At 45.0% G+C, this 18,983-nt stretch overlaps 4 protein-coding genes across 9 annotated transcripts in view; all 4 read left to right on the top strand.

The window, feature by feature from the left end:
* The first annotated feature begins 164 nt into the window (after window positions 1-164).
* Window positions 165-2,271, top strand: LOC142889207 (uncharacterized). The gene is made up of 7 exons (XM_076027862.1): window positions 165-315; window positions 467-632; window positions 750-851; window positions 1,004-1,060; window positions 1,456-1,554; window positions 1,670-1,786; window positions 1,891-2,271. Exons 1-7 carry the CDS (start codon window positions 296-298, stop codon window positions 1,918-1,920), a joined length of 591 nt encoding a protein of 196 aa, XP_075883977.1. The 5' UTR covers window positions 165-295; the 3' UTR covers window positions 1,921-2,271.
* A 1,289-nt stretch (window positions 2,272-3,560) lies between these two features.
* On the top strand, window positions 3,561-11,536 carry ptdss1a (phosphatidylserine synthase 1a). 2 transcript variants are annotated; one of them, XM_076027818.1, is made up of 13 exons: window positions 3,561-3,913; window positions 4,733-4,824; window positions 5,153-5,197; window positions 5,297-5,421; window positions 6,917-7,075; window positions 7,272-7,423; window positions 7,714-7,855; window positions 8,784-8,896; window positions 8,992-9,057; window positions 9,170-9,269; window positions 9,464-9,532; window positions 9,695-9,761; window positions 9,955-11,536. In XM_076027818.1, exons 1-13 carry the CDS (start codon window positions 3,732-3,734, stop codon window positions 10,050-10,052), a joined length of 1,410 nt encoding a protein of 469 aa, XP_075883933.1. In that variant the 5' UTR covers window positions 3,561-3,731; the 3' UTR covers window positions 10,053-11,536. The 2 variants fall into 2 exon arrangements, with proteins under 2 accessions (XP_075883933.1, XP_075883925.1); XM_076027810.1 differs by having other exon boundaries at window positions 3,602-3,913; window positions 9,958-11,536.
* Window positions 11,537-11,656: 120 nt separating this feature from the next.
* LOC142889153 (E3 ubiquitin-protein ligase NHLRC1-like) lies at window positions 11,657-13,604 on the top strand. Its single transcript, XM_076027796.1, has 2 exons — window positions 11,657-11,833; window positions 12,247-13,604. The coding sequence occupies exon 2, from the start codon at window positions 12,293-12,295 to the stop codon at window positions 13,508-13,510; it is 1,218 nt and encodes a 405-aa protein (XP_075883911.1). The 5' UTR covers window positions 11,657-11,833; window positions 12,247-12,292; the 3' UTR covers window positions 13,511-13,604.
* Window positions 13,605-14,493: 889 nt separating this feature from the next.
* The window catches only part of kif13a (kinesin family member 13A), a 44,065-nt gene continuing 39,575 nt past the window's right edge, over window positions 14,494-18,983 (top strand). For 4 of the 5 annotated variants that reach the window (XM_076027785.1, XM_076027777.1, XM_076027760.1 and 1 more), the window contains exons 1-2: window positions 14,495-15,079; window positions 15,458-15,548. In XM_076027785.1, coding sequence (XP_075883900.1) covers window positions 15,025-15,079; window positions 15,458-15,548 — 146 coding nt within the window. In that variant the 5' untranslated portion in view covers window positions 14,495-15,024. Of the gene's footprint in view, window positions 15,080-15,457; window positions 15,549-18,983 lie in introns of all 5 variants that reach the window. The other variant, XM_076027752.1, reaches the window with a different exon arrangement.

Below are 18,983 nucleotides of genomic sequence, written 5' to 3'. Positions count from 1 at the left end.
CCATCATATCTCACAGGACTCATCAAACTGTTGCTCCCTTATCTTTGATAAAATGCAGAAAACGCTTTTTTTTGAAGTCCGACGCCAAAAGATCTGATAAAATGATTGTCTGTAAAATGTGAATTTCTGTGGTTGTGTGTGGGTGTGTGCATGTGAGCGTGCGCGTGCGTGTGTGTGTGTGTCCGTTCATGATGGCGAGTGTGAGCGAGAGCGACAGCCAGAGAGAAGGAGAGTGTTAAAAGTCATTTCCTTGTCTCTCATTTGGCAAAAGAGAGAATCTGAAGTGAGGACCGAGATGGAGAAAGAAAAGAAGAGGTAAGCTAAAAAAAAAAAAAAAGACACTGAATGCAAACCGCAGTTACGACTCACCACACTGACACTAACTTCTTTTGCATTTATTTATTTTTGCATTTTTTATTTCTTTCTATTTCTTTTTTTTTTTATTTTTTTTTATTTTTTTTCACAGCCCAGTGAAGAAGACGTTTGTGTGCGACGACTCCATGATCATCACCATCCCTCTCAGTGGTGTGATGAACGTTCGGGAGGCGCAGCTGATGCCTGATAAGTTTCATTGCATCTTCAAAGATTTCTACAAGGTCTTTGCCATTAATGGGAGACCGAAACCTCTCGGAGTGAGTTGTTTTGCCGTACTGGATGAATTATATATATATATATATATATATACATTTTATTTTTATTTTTTTTAATGTAAAGGAGCGTTGCAATCAGATGCTCTTCCTTCTCTCCAGGCAGCTCAAGCTGTTGTCGGCGTCTTCATTATCACTCTGGGCCTCATCTTGATGCAATGGCAACCCATCATCAGCATCGTTTGCGCTACGTCCAGCGTTTTGGTAATCACAAAACAACAAATTTTACCATTACTAGTTTCTAATTGCATTAATGATTTATATATCCATTTTAATGCAGATTTTGTTTGTGTTGATTATTGTCTTTAATGATGTTTGAATTTGTCATCAATTGTGTTTTCATTACATTGCATTAGTTTGTGGTGTCTGGCATGCTGTCCTATGCTGCCGGGCATTTTCCAAACATCCATATGGTAAGAGAGAGTTTCATCACTACCACTTAAAAAAAATCACCAGGCAAAATGTAAAGTGTTTTAGACTTTATTTAACTTTAAATAACCTGTGGTTGTAGTTCAGTTGTTTGTTTGTTTGTTGTATTTTTTTATTGCTTCTATCGAGCAAAAAGCATATTAAGGAAAGTAAAGTGACAGTATGGCGCAATCTAGACTCTATGTTTGCTTGAATAATTTTAAGGTTGTCAAAAAAATAGTAAGAAAAATAAAACTAAACAAGTCCACCAGTTGTGTACATTCTTGCTGACATTCACCTTCCTAACAATTGTACATTTACTTTGATGATTTTTGAAAAACCTGCACAATCCATCTTTTCATTTCTCTCAGTTTTACACATTATTTTGCTTTCCTTGCAGGCAAAGTTTTCATTCTCCCTGAACATAGTCAGTTTTTTCTGGTCAGCTGCAGCAATCATCACAGGAGCGATAATTCTTACAACCCGGTGGAATGTTCCGGTCTGTGAGGAAATTGTGTTTTTAATCTAATGTTAAATATTTAGATCCTATAGTGAAGATTACAATTATAAAATAAACTAACTGTGCTTTCTATTGTTTGCGACTGTTTGAACAGGTTCACCAAGGAGTCTGTGTCCTAATAGTTGTTCTGCTGTTTGTTGAAAACTTCATTGCCCTGTTTCTGATCTACTGGCTGAGTAAAGCTGTGTGCAGAACACATTTTAACACACTGGTATGTTGTAGTTGATGACGTTAAACACAGATGCCGCAAGCGCTGTTTAGAAAATAAGACAGTTTGAAACTAATATTGTTTCATTTTTTTTGTCTTTTCTTCAGCCTACGATAATCCTGAAACAGGCAGACTGAATTATCAGGCCGGCAAACCAACATCCATGAGGTATCAGTGTCTCGTGCGCCTCAAGCCAATGTCACGTCTCCGCCTTGAAAAACTATATTATTTACTCAAAGAAGTTTGCATTGTGTTTTAAAAACCTGTAAGGTACTGTTCTAGTTGCTTCTCACAAATTGTTCAAAATGCTATAATTGTACATCAACATCTGAACTATTTTTTTAACAAGGAGCTGAAAATAATGATTTCATATTTTTAATGTTTATACTTTGATGCAGACATAGCAGCTGAATTAAAGACTGCAGATTTTACGTTGTCTAACATAGTGAGTGAGTGTTTGCATTTTAAATAAACTTTCTCTGTTGTAATTATTGGTATTACTATTTTATTATTACTTATTTAATTTGAATTGTATTCCCTATTTTTAAAAGACTTCCAGGTGATGTCAACTTGAAAAATGGTGCGAGTTTGGTGTATGTGTGTGTTTGCGTTTAATTTAAAGTGTTACAATTCTTTAGCAATATGTTCAAATGACTAAAATTGAGTGATTAGACCGCTTGGCGTCTCTAAACATGTACGCGGTCTGCTTTGTGTTGCAAAATCCAGATAGAAAGAAACGCAGGTGGCCATGGAAGCCAATCATCTTGTCCTAATGTGACCCCTGCTGGTTGCTGCATAATTTCCAGATTGTGACACAATTTCTGCGACACCAGCAGCCACCACACGGTGGAGACAAACTCGGTGTCTCTCTCAACGCTTCGGCGGTAGGAAAATTAAAGTTAAATGAGTTTTTATACAGGGTGTATATTCTGGATTCGAGGCCCCAGTCTCCCTATTCTGTAGCAGAGAATGTACCTGCATCATCTGCCCTTGACCTCACATTGAGGGCGAAGGACCTGGTGAAAGTGAGCGTTGAAGGACATCCGAGTCATTCCAACCAGTTAACAGTCTACCTGCGACTAAACTGGCATTTCAGAAGGAACTACGGCAAACACTTCTCTGTATTTCAAGTGGCTGAAACAGTTGGACGCCCTGCAGACATTATTGTATTTCCTCAATAGTTTCCGTGCGTGGACTGTTGAGCAGTGACGTCTCGGTCAAAGTCCACGAAAAGAGACCGAACTAACTGCGTGGCTTCAGTGCGCGAAACACACGCACGTCTGCATTTCACGCTGGCGGATAATAACCGAAACCTGTGGATTTGAAATGGCGTTTACATGCGTCTATTTGACGCATATTTGATCATTTTGGTAAATTTCCGGCAATTTTGCCATCACGCACGCGCGCTCACACGGCATAAACATGCCTTCAGCAGTTACGCTTTTGTGATAAATATAACTGTTGTGCTCTTTATTGATGAACAATCATGTGTTTTAATTCTGTATTCTGTATATTTGTCAAGCGAATACTACTACTATTACTACTACTACTACTACTACTACTATTACTACTACTACTACTACTACTACTACTACTACTACTACTACTGCTGCCACTGTAAATCTCCAGCCGATGAGTCTTTGAAAGAGAGAGGTCACGCGCAGAAAGTCGAAGAAACAGCACATGTAAAGTGGAAGAATGTGAGCACTTCCGCTGTAGGACACGCCCTCGCAAACACCCTCGCCAATCAAAATCAAAAGTCAAAAACTTCCCCCCCCCCCCCCCCCCCCCCCCCTCCTCCTCCTCCACGACTTTGGTGTTGGGGGTCGCCGCTGCTTCCTGCTTCTGCCGCCGAGGATCACTTTCCCCATCCCGCTGTGAGGAGCCATCCAGCCAGGCAGAGGAGCCAGTCAGTCAGCGAGCGAGTCAGTGGCGAACGCCTCCATCAATGGCGTCTGCATACGGGGGCTCGCATACCTTGAGCAAGGATGACGTCAACTACAGGATGCATTTTCGAATGATCAACGAGCAGCAGGTGGAGGATATCACCATAGAGTTCTTCTACAGGCCGCACACCATCACGCTGCTTACATGCACCGTGCTCAGCTTGATGTACTTCGCCTTCACAAGGTGAGCAAAGCGGCGGTCGAGCCGCTAGCAGTCGCGGCGGCTAGCTCCGTTAGCACTCGGCTAAAGATAAAGAGCTGCTGCTGCTGCTGCTGCTGCGGTGATGCTGCTGCGATGCTGCTCTCCAGGTGGAGCCGCCTAGCCTGGAGCTAACTGTCGCCAAGACGTGTTGTGGTGTTGATGTACACCGTTTACCCGTTAACTTTTAAACCATTCGAATTCTATTTACTTTAGCGAGGCTCAGTGTTTAGTCGAACTGTCGAATGATAAACACTTTCCAAGCCGTGGGCATTAGCCGCACGGTTGATTTACCGTCAACACAACGCGTCACTCACATTTTAATGTTCCTTCATTATTTGTCTCAAAACCCCTGATTTCTACTAGAGTCAAACATAACGCGAACCGGAGTAAGTAAAATAAAATTGTACTTATATGATTTAAATATTGGTGCACCTTTCATACACGAAATGCAGTTCAAAGTGCTTTTTGTTTTTGTTTTTTACATCCATAAGATGTAAATATCGTGTTTTTTTATTTTCCGTTTACACCTACAATTTTTTTTTATTGCCTTATTTCTTTAATATAACTCTAGATCTTTGCTCTATACAGTTTTGCTGTAAATAAAACAATACCATATATATATATATATGTGTGTGTGTGTGTATGTATATATACATATATATAATATAGCGTCTTGTAAACAATAATGGCAAGCTGCTTCAGCTGCTGTTTTTGTTGTTGCTCTCCCCAGCGGGTTGTGTATTGTGTAAATATCTCAATCCCTGCTGGTCCTAACCGTTGCGAGTCTCCCATTGTTTGCAGAGACGATGGAAACCCTGACAGTAACCTCTGGGTGGGGCTCATCCTGGTCATCTCCTTCTTCCTCGTCATCAGTGTTTTGGCTTTTCCAAACGGTGAGCACAAAAAAAGACCAGTTGGGATTCTTTGCCGAGTCTTCTTCAGGGCGCCTGGAGATGCTGCAGCTCAAACATTCTTCTGATGGGACAGTAAATAACTGCTGGTGTTTTTGCAGAACGTCCTCAAATATCGGCTGACAGTAGTCGTTAGGCAAACAGCCTTCACTTACGTAACACTGTAACTATGCTGCCTTCGGTTCATGAAGAAGGTCATGAAGAATTGTCACTTAAGAATGTGTGAAAGAGGCATTCCGCTATTTCAGTGTACATGAAAATAACTGGTTCTACATGCCGTGTTTGACACAGTTTTTATCCCGTCTACCAGGCCCGTTCACTCGGCCACACCCAGCCATATGGCGAATAGTTTTTGGTGAGTTTTGCTCAGTGATGCGGGTGACAGACTTGATCTCTTTCACTATCTTAGCTCTGCCTTTCTGACACAATGTCTCCGTTGTCACTCAAATTCCAGGTCTGAGCGTGCTCTACTTCCTCTTCCTTGTTTTCATCATCTTCCTCAACTGGCAGCAGGTAAAACAGCTCATGTACTGGCTGGACCCCAATCTGCGTTACGCCAAGCGAGAGGCGGATATAATGGTGAGTGACGACCTCGACGACTACTCTGCCTGTTAGTAGCTGCGTTTCCATGACCCTTAGAATTGTGCCAAACCTAAATATGGCAATAAAAACTAGAGATGCACCGATCCACTTTTTTCACGACCGATATCTGAAGTTTAGTATCGCCTGATACCGATCCGATACAGATACAGAAAAACAGCATTGAATCACCTAACAAATTATGTCTTGTTTAGAAAAAAACTCTCTTTTTGTGCAAGGCAATGTCAGACTTTCCTCATTTTCTAAAAACAAATAAAATGATCCAGATTTACTGAAAAACTTATTTGATACTGTGTACCAGTACAGTAATTCAAAATAAACAAATAGCTTCACTAGCTTTGTCAAAGTCAAACATGAAAAAAAAATATATAATAAATATCTCCCTGTTCAGTCAGTGCAATTAGGAATTCAAAGTGTAATGTAAAATAAATAGTAAAGGAGCTGAAATTGAGAAACAAAACAATAGCTTCATGAGCTTGAATGGCAGATATTCAAAGTAAGCAGCAATCAGCTATAGTGTAGTGCAATTGTGCAAACAGAACTTTAACACCCATTACAAAACCAGCTGAATAACAGAATAGCTTGGTAAAAAATAAAATCAGCGGTAACGTGTTTTTTTTCCCCACATGCAACGGCACCACTCACTGCGCGCTGTGAGAGAAGTCCCTTGTTGACTACCAGCTGCATTGTATGTGCGACGCAGCCCACACTACGCACTGCCATGTTGTCCATTGCCTTTCTCATGTTGCTGGCATTGTCCCTCAGAATCACATGGACTTTGCTCAACGGAATTTACCACTTGTCAAACATATCCTCCAGGCTCGCGGCAGTTGCGTCGCTCGTGTGTGACCCACGAAAGTTCGCTGCATTTAACATTGCACTGCGTGGAACGAAACTCTCATCCAGCCAGCGTGCTGTTAAACTCAAAAGTGACACGGGGGAAACATCGGAGCTCCAGATATCGGTTGTAAAGCTAAACGCTTTGACATACTTTATGTCCTTCAGTGTGTGTATCGGAACATTAACGGTGCAGATATTGCACATAGCCGTGGAGTTTGATGGCTGAGGTAATGTGAAGTAGTTCCAGACGGCGGATCTTTTCGCTCGCTCCACTTTGAAAACCGTGTCAACTGCGTCAACCGCACGGTCGCTGCTCTGTCGCAGACGTCACTCGCAAAACCTCTGGAAAAACCTCTCAAATATGGCTGAACGGTTTTGACGCTCTCACGAGGTGGTTTTTCACACGTATCCATATCGAGGTGTATTGCAAAAGTGTCATGGAAACACCTTTTTCGCATTTACATTCATTCAGCGGAAGCACCTGCAAATCACAATTGTACTTTGTCGAAATTTTAGAAATGTCGCTTTTATTTTGCGACAAACTGTCATGGAAACGCAGCTAGTGTTTCTCGTACACGATTTGCATTCGTTCTCCGTGGATGATGGATGGTGGTGCCGCTCGTCTGCGCTGCAGGATTACGCTGTGAACTGCCACGTCATCACCTGGGAGAGAATCCTGAGCCATTTGGACATTTTTGCCTTCAGCCATTTCTGGGGTTGGGGCATGAAGGCGCTTCTTATTCGGAGCTATGGGCTCTGCTGGACCATCAGCATCACCTGGGAGCTCACCGAGGTAAAGGGAGCTCACACACACACTGAGGTCATCACACGCTTTATCATCCTCTCTCTCTCTCTCTCTCTCTCTCTCTCTCTCTCTCTCTCTCTCTCTCTCTCTCTCTCTCTCTCTCTCTCTCTCTAGTGTCGCTACGGCTTTAACGTGGAGTATTTTTATGCCCTTCCACGCTGACTCTCTCTGTACTTTGCGACAGCTCTTCTTCATGCATCTGCTGCCTAACTTTGCCGAATGCTGGTGGGACCAGGTGATTCTGGACATTCTGCTGTGTAATGGTGGAGGCATCTGGCTTGGCATGACCGTCTGCCGCTTCTTGGAGATGAGAACCTACCACTGGGCCAGCATCAAGTACGAACATTTCAATAGCCTTTTTTCTTTCTTCAGCTCTTGTAAAATGATCCAACTGTCAATATAATGCGAATACCTTGTTTTTGATTGCCATTTGTTCCCTGTTTGGCTAAAACTATTTAGCCTATTCTTCTTCTTCTTCTTCTTCTTCTTATGATATTGTTCTGATGTGCAGTTTGACCAGGAGACATTGCTTTCATCAGGATCCCCTCTCTGCACGACCACAATGCCTGGCGTCCGTCTGTCTTCAGGTCTTTGTAATCCCACTCCTGTGTGTGTTTCCCCCGCAGGGACATCCACACCACCACGGGCAAGATCAAAAGAGCCGTGTTACAGTTCACGCCTGCCAGTTGGACGTACGTTCGCTGGCTGGACCCAAAGTCCTCGTTGCAGCGAGTGACCGGCGTCTACCTGTTCATGATCATCTGGCAGGTGGGTGGGTGGCTCGGCTGATCCTCTCCCAGTCGGCTTCACCAGTCGGGGATGATCCTGTAATCTAATTATCTCCTCTGTCGCTGTAATGTAAAACCTGTCTGGTGTGGCTCCCTATAATGCGTGAGTGGCCGACTGTCCACACATTAGTGACTAATCCCATAAGTACTGTATGTAAAACAGAAAGGCTGGATTACTGGCGAGCAGCAGTGTGAGGGTATACGTGGTGTGATTCATGTTGCAATCCACACTCAAGTCGAGAAGAGCTCTAGGGTGAAGTTTCTGTTTCTCACCTATTTCCTAACAATGATTGGAAGTTGTTCTCCCTGGTTCCTAACTAAGGCAACTGTTGACACTTTTTATTATTTGAATCGCAATTTTAAAAAAATCTTTGAGAGTGTGTTGAAGCAGCCACAGCCTCATTTTGCATGTTGGCTGCTCGGCTGCTATTCACTGGGTTGAATCACCAAGGCTCACAGCCAAATTAGTAAATAACATGACGGCCCACCTCGTCCTTTATTGTCCTCTGGTGCTCATGAGAGGGCTCGAACAAAGCGCCCCCCCAAACTGCTCACGCTGCTGCCAGTCAGTTAATCCAAGTGTGACTTGGACTGTGAAAGAATGTTTTGTTTCTGCCTAATCCCTGTCCAGAGTTGCAGTTTTAACCCACAATTACACTTTAAACTGCCTCCGCGTTAAACTTTGCCAGATGAAGCCGCAAGTAGCAGGCATTTCTGATGTTAGTTTGTTTTTCAGTGGATGTTGAAGTTGTTCCGCTCTAGATGGATTGTGGAAACACATCATGTTTTGGCCCCTATAGAGCCTCTATCAAGTGCCGTTTAGCGTGTTTTGTCTTACATATTTTTTTTATTACAACTTAACCCAAAAAGGTGACTTTGCTTTTTAATTTCTCTGTCTTTGTCGGCAGCTGACAGAGTTGAACACGTTCTTCCTCAAGCACATTTTCGTTTTCCCAGCGAGCCACCCTCTCAGCTGGTGTCGGATCCTCTTCATCGGCATCATCACGGCTCCAACTGTGAGGTAAAGCCCCCGCTGCTGTTTTATGCTCCGTGAACATTTTTGTATATTGCAAAAATAATTGCCATTTTTGCATGGTTGGATTCTCTCTCCATCAGGCAGTATTATGCGTACCTCACAGACACGCAGTGCAAGAGGGTTGGGACCCAGTGCTGGGTGTTTGGGTAAGTCCGACTAACTCCTGTTACGTAAATTTTGTTTCTTTGGCACCTCCTCGTTATTTGAAGGATTTCAACCACATGTGTTTGTTTCTCCTCCTTCCCCTCTGCCGTGCAGAGCCATCGCCTTCCTGGAGGCACTGGCCTGCATCAAGTTTGGACAGGACCTCTTCTCCAAAACACAGATCCTCTACGTGATCCTCTGGCTGCTGTGTTTGGTGAGATGCAACACACGGCAATGGTTATCTCTTGTGACAGAATGAATTAGCATGGTGATTAGTAGTGAGCTCGTCATGCTTTAAAACGCATGAAATCCCCAAGCCTCAACTTTTCCAGCCACAGCCCGATGATGCTGTGCTGATATTAAGTCATCGGTCAATCATCTTTTTCTTCATTTTGAATCTTTTTCTAGGCCTTCATTACATTCCTGTGCCTGTATGGAATGGTGTCGTCTGCTGAAAACTTTGGTCCAAGAGAAAAGGTTCAATTCTTCTGCTTTTTGATGTGTTTGAATGTTGTTGTTTTTTTCTCTAAATGAGTCCTGCAAGTTTTTCCATTTTTATTTAGTTTATTATGTATCATTTAGTTGAGTCTTTCCTGTCAATGTGTGCACATGTTGAGTTTCTGGCCTCTCCTCCCTCAGAGCCTCTCGGAGTGTGAAGACAGTAATTACACAGAATCTGATGACTACACATCGGAACTATTTCTAGGTACAGTGCATTTTGTTTATCAGAAGAATGTACATATTAATTTCACACGGTTATTATGAGAGAGACTGACCCTTGCTGTTTGGAACATATTTTCTGAGGCCTTTCTTGGAAAGTTTTCTTTCTTTTGTATTTGTTCTCTTTTCTTTTTTGTACACTCCTCTGAGCATTATAATGAATTGTAAATTCCTTCCAGCAGAGGCGGAGGCTGACGACCACAGCCCCAAAACCAGACGCAGAGGGAAGGGCTCAGAAGTGACCAAAACCAAGTCCAACGGCCTGGAGAACCAGTAGGAGCCACAGCAACTCGGCGCTGCTGGGCCAACAAGCTCAGCAAAGCCAGCCAGTCAGGGATCACATGTTGGAAGGAGGGGGAGCGGGGCGGACACAGCAATATCTTGGTGTTGATGAAGTCAAGATACCCGCCGCCTAAAGTAGGAAGGAGCGGCCAGAGTGCCTTGTCTCTGCAATGCAGTGTTATCTTGAGAGCGAGCGCAGAGGCGTGGACGCTGTGTCAGGAAGCTCCCAGACCACTGAACACAGGTTTTTATGTGAAAAAATAGAAAGGAGTGTGTGTGTGTGTGTGTGTGTGTGTGTGTGTGTGTGTGTGTGTGTGTGTGTGTGTGTGTGTGTGTGTGTGTGTGTGTGTGTGTGTGTGTGTGTGTGTGTGTGTGTGTGTGTGATTCTAGACGGCATGATCTTTGTAGCTTGAAGTTTCAGACATTTATCCCTTGATACAGTATAATAACGGTTGATGTTGATGTACTGTTGACTGTTTTACACCTGCCTTAATTTAACAACGTTGTGTCACCACATTTCAATGTCAAAAGCCATGATGTAGATGTTATCACTATAATATGAGCCTTTGTAGCACTGAAGAGCCCTGTAAATGGTTAATTTGCCTCTGTTTGCTTGTTTGTTTGTTTTAAATTGCATCACAGATGTTCACACTTGGTTTCCTGGGCTTTTGGAATGTTGGCTGCATCTCCATGCAAAACACATTCATATTGATATCACCTGTAGTTCATGTTTGACCTGGGACAAATCAAAGCACACATTGAAAGCACTTTCCAGACAATATATTCTTGCAATGTGGATTTTGTAAAGTGTGGTTGTTTTGTGAATCATTGTGAGTGATTTTCCTGTTTTTTTTTTTCTTCCTTTCTTTGGCTGCTATTGTCTCTCTTTGTGCCCACAAAGAAGAGGGATTTTCTTTTTCTCCTGCATGTCCTCACGGTCCGCCTGCGTGCAGGTGGCCCCGCTGTCAACCTTGTTACTGCATAATATATTGCATTGAAACGGTTGTGTCAACCTTTTTTATGATTAACAACTGTTACACCGTTGAGCAGTCCTATTCTATGAACACACGCCAAGACGACAGTATTGTCCTTTTTATGTCGTTCACTGTAATATTTTTATCGCCCTGTTGTGCCTGCTTGCATGTACTGTTTAACTTTTTACTCTTTGTACTAAATGCTATATTTGTCTTCTTATTCAATTTGTTTCCTCTATACTGTGACTGCTGTAATGAAGGTATATTTTCATCCGCTCTACTGACATCTCAATCTCTCAATAAATATGTTGGCTCGTGACCCTCGACAATTCAGGCACTGACCTCAGAGGAACGTGCCAGGGTCGTGTTTAGTTGAGACTATTAATGGTACATTGTCTCTGTGTTCACATTTTGCCAATAGCAATTCCACTGAAAATGACCAGTGCTGTTCCTTTTCAATGTGAAATTGAAAAATTAAAGTGTTTTACAGTTCCTCTTAGTTCAACATTTTTTGTTTTTGTTTTTTTGTCCTTTGGATCTTCAGAATGGAGCTGCTGCATCACATTCTCTGAGGAGTTCTTCTGAAATGGGTGGAAAATGTGAGGCTATTTAAATAATTAGGGTTAGGTAATCACTGCTGACCTTGTTTGACCTGTGAAGGGGCGGACCCGCAGACGAGCTGCCATGCAGGGTCGGCTGACTTTAGTCCCCTCTCGGATCGGATTTCACTCTGTGAGCACCGCTGTTCAACTTGGACTGGAATAGCTGCCATTTGCTGACCTTTACCAAGATGTTTGTCAAGGTACTGTTGATGTTCCTGCAGAGAAGAACCACATAAGGCTGGGTAGTCCTTATTATGAACAGGGGCTGAGTCATAATTGGAGGGTAAACAGTCAACCTCACAGTAATTGTGCATGAAATGTAGTTGTTTTATTTATTTGGCTCTGAATTTGCCTTTTGGCATTTTGTTGCAACGCGATTCACCGACAAAACACGTTACTTTTTTGTTGTTCACTTTTTTTCACCTTGGCCCGTAAGCAAACACATGGGGGCAGCAGTGAGCCTTAGATCCGTTCAAAAACATCACGTGACCCGCGGGGCCTACTGCACACGACTTGGAGTGCGTTGTCAAAAATGCAGCAGTCTGCTCTCCCTTCATGTTGCTCTTTTTACTCTTCCCTTCTTCACCTCTGCATTTCCCATCTTTGGCTTCAGGTTCTCAGGACGTCTACGGAGAAGAGCACCCTGGAATATTTCAGCCATGGCCAAGGCTCTTGGCTCCCAAGGTCATGACAACCTGGGTGCTGAGGGTATTCTGAGAGAGATCCAGATCAACTTACTGGAGTGTAAAGTCTGCTTTGAGAAGTTCGACCCTCGCTGGCGGGACCGCAGGCCGCAGAACCTTCCCTGCGGCCATGTCCTCTGCCTGGAATGCATCACAGCTTTGTCCCACCCTCTCCTCAGGAAGCTGGAGTGCCCCTTCTGCCGGCAGCTGTGCAGCACTGACAGCACTTCCCACTGCCAGGTACTCATTGACCTGCAGGACCTTTTGTTGTCTTGGCATCCAACCTCTTCAGTGCCCCCGTCTGGAGCAAAAGCAAGGCAGGACCCTTGTGAAGGCCTGGCATGCGCAGGTCTGCGCTTCTGCTCAGCTTTTGGTGGATGGGGGACACTGGTAAACCCAACTGGGATGGCTGTTCTGGGCTCCTCTGGCACGGTGGTTGTGGTGCACGATGGTGAGAAGAGGGTGAAGATATTTAGCCCACAGGGTGAGGAGCTGCACAGCTTTGGGCAGAAGAAGGAGATCTGTTACGCAGTGGACGTGGCAGTGACTCCCTGTGGTTATGTTGTGGTGACTGACGCTGGAGGTAAAGCTGTGAAAGTGTTCACCTCCAGGGGGTACCATGTATTGACGGTCACCGATTGCTTTCAGATGCCGTGGGGGGTGGACACAGACAGCCGCGGGCACCTTCTGGTTTCAGACACCCAGTCTGGGTCCATTTCTCAAGTCAAAGTGGACTACGGTCGCGGTGTTGTCCTGGAGCATCGCACAGTCGTTTCAGATCTCCAGAGTCCGAAAGCAGTGGCCTGCTGTCGGCAGACCGGGAACACAGCAGTGGTGGAGCATCTCGAGAAGCACACGCATCCAACTGGGAAGCTGCAACACACCAGGCTGACTGTGTTTACCAAAGACTTCCAACGCCTCTATCAAGCAGACAGCTTCAGTCTCAGCCTGCAGTCCAACGTGAGGCTCAACGTGTCGGCCGTGGCCTTCGACAGTGACGGAGACGTGATTGTGATTGATTCCTGTGACGGGATGATTTGGAGCCTGGGGAAGCTCCAGAGTGGCCCCGCCCTCGCGCCTCTGGTGGGAGATCACCTCATTCGTCCCCTCGGACTGGTGTCACAGAGCAACACTCTGTTCATTCTGGATGGAGGAGATCACACAATAAAGGTTTATTCTGCCAAAAATTATTAGCAGGGCTCACGTTTAAAGGCATCAACCACCCTGACAGGTGTGTAAGATGCTTAAACGTGAATATTTGGATAATAAAAAAGACTGGAAGGTCTCTTTCTAAAGTGTTGTATAAGAAATGCACAAGAGATAATTTATGATGCAGCAGGTTCTAAATGACGTGTTTTTTCGGTCTTGGTTTTTGTAATAAAGGTTGTCCTACAGTGATATCCAAGTTCTTATCGCTGTTGTTTTCACACAAAAATACTGGCTGATGTAACATGTTCTAAAGCTTTTAATTTCTGACTCTTGTTTAACATACTGTAATCATAAAATAAGAATGCTGAGCCTTGGTTGAATTTATGCTTATTTCATAAAAGCACCAAAGCCCTGAAGATGTTGTGGGTGGATGTCTCTCCAAACAGAAAATATTTTAATGAGAATAAACTAAATAACTAAAACGTAAACAGAGCTCCATGGAGGGATTGTGAGAGACTAAGGTCGATTTATGTAAACGTTGATACCTGTTTTTTGGTACCCCACTTGATCTGTGACTCTGGGGGAAAATATTAATGCAGTTGTTTTAAGTGACTTCCTATAGCTTAAAAACATTTACTTATTTTAATACCTTATTTAAAATTACAATTATGCCAGAGTGATTTTGAAATACTAGACAATAATTTGAGAAAGACAAATTCAAAAATTGGACTTATGATTTACATAAAGCTGAGTAGGTTAGAGTTGAAATATACACTACCAGTCAAAAGTGTTTTTTTTTCTTTACACGTTTCTACACTGCAGATAGATACGTAGACATCAAATATTTGCGCATATATGCAGAAAAACACGATAAATAACTAAATATCTTTTTTTATTTATTTTTTTTAATCTGTACACTCATAGTCAACTATTCAACATTTATAGCCAGATATGCTGGCATTAAAACACACATCTTCAACCGTATCGTTGAGTGTTTGTGGGGCGTCATGGCAGATGTGTCAAAGAGTTTTGACCTCCTCTCCGTGACGGATCACAGCTTCGGTTGTCAATGCCTGAGCTGACGGCCAGCCTCTCTGCTGGTTTTCTCCGAGTCTCCAATAAGCGGCGCGGTGAGTCAAGTCCTCTCCGCCCGCCCGCCCGCCCGCCTTCCTGCCCGAACCGACCGGCAGCGAGGTAGCGGCGGCGCCTCCAGTCCAGTCCAGCAGGCAGCGGGCAGGCAGCAGCGGGCAGAGGAGAGCAGAGCAGCTCCCTCCCAGTGGAAGATGGCGCTGGGGATGCTGCTGTCTGCGGCCGGAGCTCAGCGCTCGACTACCGCTACAACCAACCACCGCGGATGGATTTAAAAAGCGGGGAACGACGACATGTACACCTCGAAGTCCGGACTGTTTAACTAGAGAGACATTTTTTTTCCTCTGTCTCTGTTTTTATTATATGGTTTTATTTATACAAGGCAGGCGGACAGACAGTCCGGACTTGTTGTCGGGGATTCGCACGGACACACTGGGTGGGAGAGGAGAGGGGGGAAAAAGCGGACAAAAATGTCGGATACAAAGGTAAAAGTTGCAGTGAGAGTCCGGCCCATGAACCGCAGGGGTAAGTGTGTGTGTGTGTGTGTGTGTGTGTGTGTGTGTCTACGCTGCTACATTCCTACTTTGCAAAACTTTCGCTGTGTTTTCGTGTCGGCTCGGAATATGTATTCGCTGCTCTCACTGAGGTTTGATTTCCTCGCCATTGCTGCTTTACGAGCCTGGAGGCAGAGACTAGACACCAGCACCACCAGCAGCACCAGCACCAGCAGCTCGATATTCTTTTTTGGGAGGATTTATTTTATTTTATTTATTTATTTATTTATTTTTGCTTCGTTTTGCTTCGCTTTTTTTTTTTTTTTTTTTTTTTTCATCCTCCGCACACCTTTCCAGAGGCTGCACTTTCTCCCCCCAAAACTCCAAACTTCTTGTCTCTCCTGTGCAGAAATCGAGCTCAACACAAAATGTGTTGTGGACATGGAGGACAACCAAACAGTCCTGCACCCGCCGCCTTCCAATGCCAAGGGAGAGAACAGGTAAACACAGTCACGACACTGTCAACACTGTGGATGTGCATAAAGAACCTGAAGCCGCTCTGGGTTTTTGTTTGTTTGCTTTGTTTTTAGCAGAGCTGCAAACCTCTGCTGCCTCCGCTGCTGTAACTTGTGTGTTACCTCCTCGAATCTAATGATTTGCACCATGTTGTGGGGGTGTTAGGGAAATGTTTTCCAAGTGCAGCCGGGGCTGTAATTTATCCCAGCCTGGTTGTAACACAAGAACATCCAGAAGATATTCAGTCACCGTCCTGTACACTGGGAGTCCCGTACAGTGGGGGTCCCTGCTTCACATGGATCAGGCGTGATCTCAGGACCGAACCATCAGTCCTGAACCTGCACGACACCCTTTTATTGAACTTCATGCTTTCAGACACTTTTTGTTGTGTTTACACCTCTGGTGCCTGGTAGAGCTGTGCACCAGAGTGTGCAACCCCTCTTCTGCTGCTGCTGCTGCTGCTGCACCACTGCCTCCTGTGTCTGTCTGCTACCCACCTGCTCGCAACACGATATTGCCTTATGTAATTTGTGTGAACTTTTCCAAAAGTGAGCCACCTCGGGAAGAAGGGGGAGCACACAGGACAGATGTGTGTGTGTGTGTGTGTGTGTGTGTGTGTGTGTGTTTTGGTGTACCCTCAGAGCTGGTTGAGCCTGTCTTGCTCATAAAAGATGCCAGTTAAACAGAGGAGATTAATGTGGAGCCTGGGGGTATCGCTGTTAATCTGCAGAGTCACAACTAATTTCCCTTTTCTGGCCATCAAGGCTGGTCGTTTCACCTCACACTGCGGGGAAACCGGTGTCTTGCACGCATTGTTTTTTTATTTTATTTTTTATTTTACCTTACCTGCAACACAGACAGCTGCTTACAGGCTGCGGGCTCGAGGTTCTCACGTGGGTCTCGGCTGAACTTGGCTGCTGCACGACATTCGGGCCGGTCGGTGTCTGCGAGCTCGGGAAAGTCGCTGAAATAACCCGTCTGTTTGCAAACAGCCACGGTTGCTTTTATTAGGCCGCCCGAGTGGCCGCGGTTTTTCCTCGGTTGGCTCGTCTGCTCTTTTATGTGTGTCACACTTGATTTAACGCTCACTCTGGGTTGGCCCACAAGTGGAAAATAGATCCAAAGTGGGCGTTGATGAAGGCAGGAAACTCAGGAGGTTTTTTAGTAAAATTATCATCAGCAACAGTCGGAGATGAAGAGGAGAAAAAAAAAAGGTTGAGGGTCAAGAGAAGTCAGGCAGTAGAAAGGCCTCAGTCTGCTGCTTTCACACTGTTTCATCAGTCAGCATTCAAGTCTAATGTGCTGGCTCCAGCGGCAGCTCTGCTCCTCACATTAACTGCTGTTTAGGGGCAATTATGAGTGCCAGCGTTCCGCAGCGACGTGCGGAATGGCACAACTGCGGCTTTTAGCGCTGACGCATGAGGAACGAGGCAGATAAGCAGAAATCAGGGCAGTTCAGGAACCACCGCCCGGGTCCGAGGCTGCGTTTTGGGTTTGTTACCTGTTGCCATGTCGCCCAGTAAAGGCAAGAAATATTTTGCATTCCCAGAATGTTTCCAGGCCTCGGATGAAAGTACCGACTCCCGTCCAGCACTAGCACTGATTTGACGAGGCCGGTGCTCCAAAATCTGTTTCAAACTCAGAAATTGAGGAGCTTTTGTCTCACTCGCAGTTGTGCACATGTGGGTTTTCGGAGGGTTGATTCCAGAAAATGACTGGAGAAATGAGGTCAGGACACTGTTTTACTCTTTTATCGTGTAGCAAATAAGCAGATGGCTCCTTTAAAGCTTGAGCAGTGGAGGAAGAACGCTAAGGGAGGAGGACTCAAGTGATGTTTTAGTGCGAACGAGTTGAACGTATGGGCGAGGAGGCATGATGTAAACACGCTGTGCTGCCTCCTCAGGAAGCTTCAGCAGGTCCTGCGGGACAAAGTCAGTGGAGACGAAGCGGCCTTCATCAGCAGCGATTCATTTATGACTGATTGTCACAGCTCTTCTCCATTGTGTCCTCCAGACCTGTAATTAGTTATCATTTCTGCTGCTGCTGCTGCTTGGTGTGTGTGTGTGTGTGTGTGTGTGTTTTGGATTTCTGTGCTTAGGCTGCCATGGTTTTCTCAAACCGTATAATTTTCCCCTGGCCTGCTGCTGCTGCTGCTGCTGCTGCTGCTGCTGCTGCTGCTGCCGCCGCTGAAGCTGTAAAAGAGGATCCTCTGATCAGTAAAAAAAAAGCTTCTGCCGCGTTCTGGAGACACCTGTTCCTGTGTGCCGGCGGCGTGTCACATTCACCGGCTTTCAACGGGACAAATATGGCTGCAGGGGGCCGAGATCATGGGAAGTTCTTTTTCTCTCATGGGAGCCTCAGAAAGAGCACACTAAACATTTGCGCATGAGATGACACACGCCAAGTAAATTGAAATATTCAAAAGTTTTCTTTTCCTTTCCTGCCCTTTTTAAGGAGGAGAAGGTTGGATCATGGAAAGATTACGTAACAACTGTTTGGATGCAGCGTCAAATTCTTTTTGCTCCCCAAAGTTTTGCTCGGAACACAAAAAGCTTCCAAGTGTAGCTGCAGTCCGACCTGACTGACACGAGTCGAGGCCTCTTGATGGTGGGATTGCGGCAGACCATTTTCCAGTCTGCAGGCTAATCGTCGGACCACACGGCACCTGAGGAGTCACCTGAGGAGTTTCAAGTAACATAGGCACTGTTCTTTTTGAAGGCTAAAGCCTTCGCTCTCCACCGAGGATTACGGGAAGACTCGTGACCGATCCCGCCTCTCTCCCGGTTCTCCCCGAGAAATGAACCAGAGAAAGTGTGGATGGTGACTCAGAGGTGGGCGGAGGGGGCGACGGCTTGAGTTCACCCCCCCCCCCCCAAGTTTCAGCTTTCATCTCCGCCTGCCGAGTTGGCACCAATGGCATGTCTGAAAGGTGGAATGTGGGGAAAGTGGGTTGGCTTTCACGCGCCCGTCTGCAGCTCCCCTGGGCTCCGAGGAGACAATGACCGTGGGAGTGGAATACCTGAGGCAGCTGTCTGAGCGCCGGTGCACCATGACAAGAAAAATGCCTCTTTGACTCGCACACAATGGAGCCGTGTTACATCCATCGTGCCCCGGCATGTCTGGCAACGGCCTGCGATTGGACGCAGTAGTGCAGAAGCTGCCTTAATGTTACAACCCACCTGCTGTGTTTCATTGAAATGATAATATACAGTAATAATACATTTTATTTATAAGTGCCTTTCTGACACTCTAGAAACAGATACAATAAACAACTGATTAAAACTACACAGGGTAAGACTAAATAATCGTTTCAAATTTCAAATTCTTCATTTAAAAAAAAAAAAAAAGGGACAAAGTACACTGATCAACATTTCCATGGGAACTAATTGCAAGTTGTCTTGTGCTGTTGCTAGCAGCCG

This window comes from Nelusetta ayraudi, unplaced genomic scaffold (genome assembly GCF_046127955.1).
Source record: "Nelusetta ayraudi isolate G7.1 ecotype Tasmania unplaced genomic scaffold, CSIRO-AGI_Nayr_v1 ptg000003l, whole genome shotgun sequence".
NCBI lineage: Eukaryota > Metazoa > Chordata > Actinopteri > Tetraodontiformes > Monacanthidae > Nelusetta > Nelusetta ayraudi.
The sequence above is the reverse complement of the archived record's forward strand: the minus strand, read 5'-3'. Positions and strand labels throughout refer to the sequence as shown.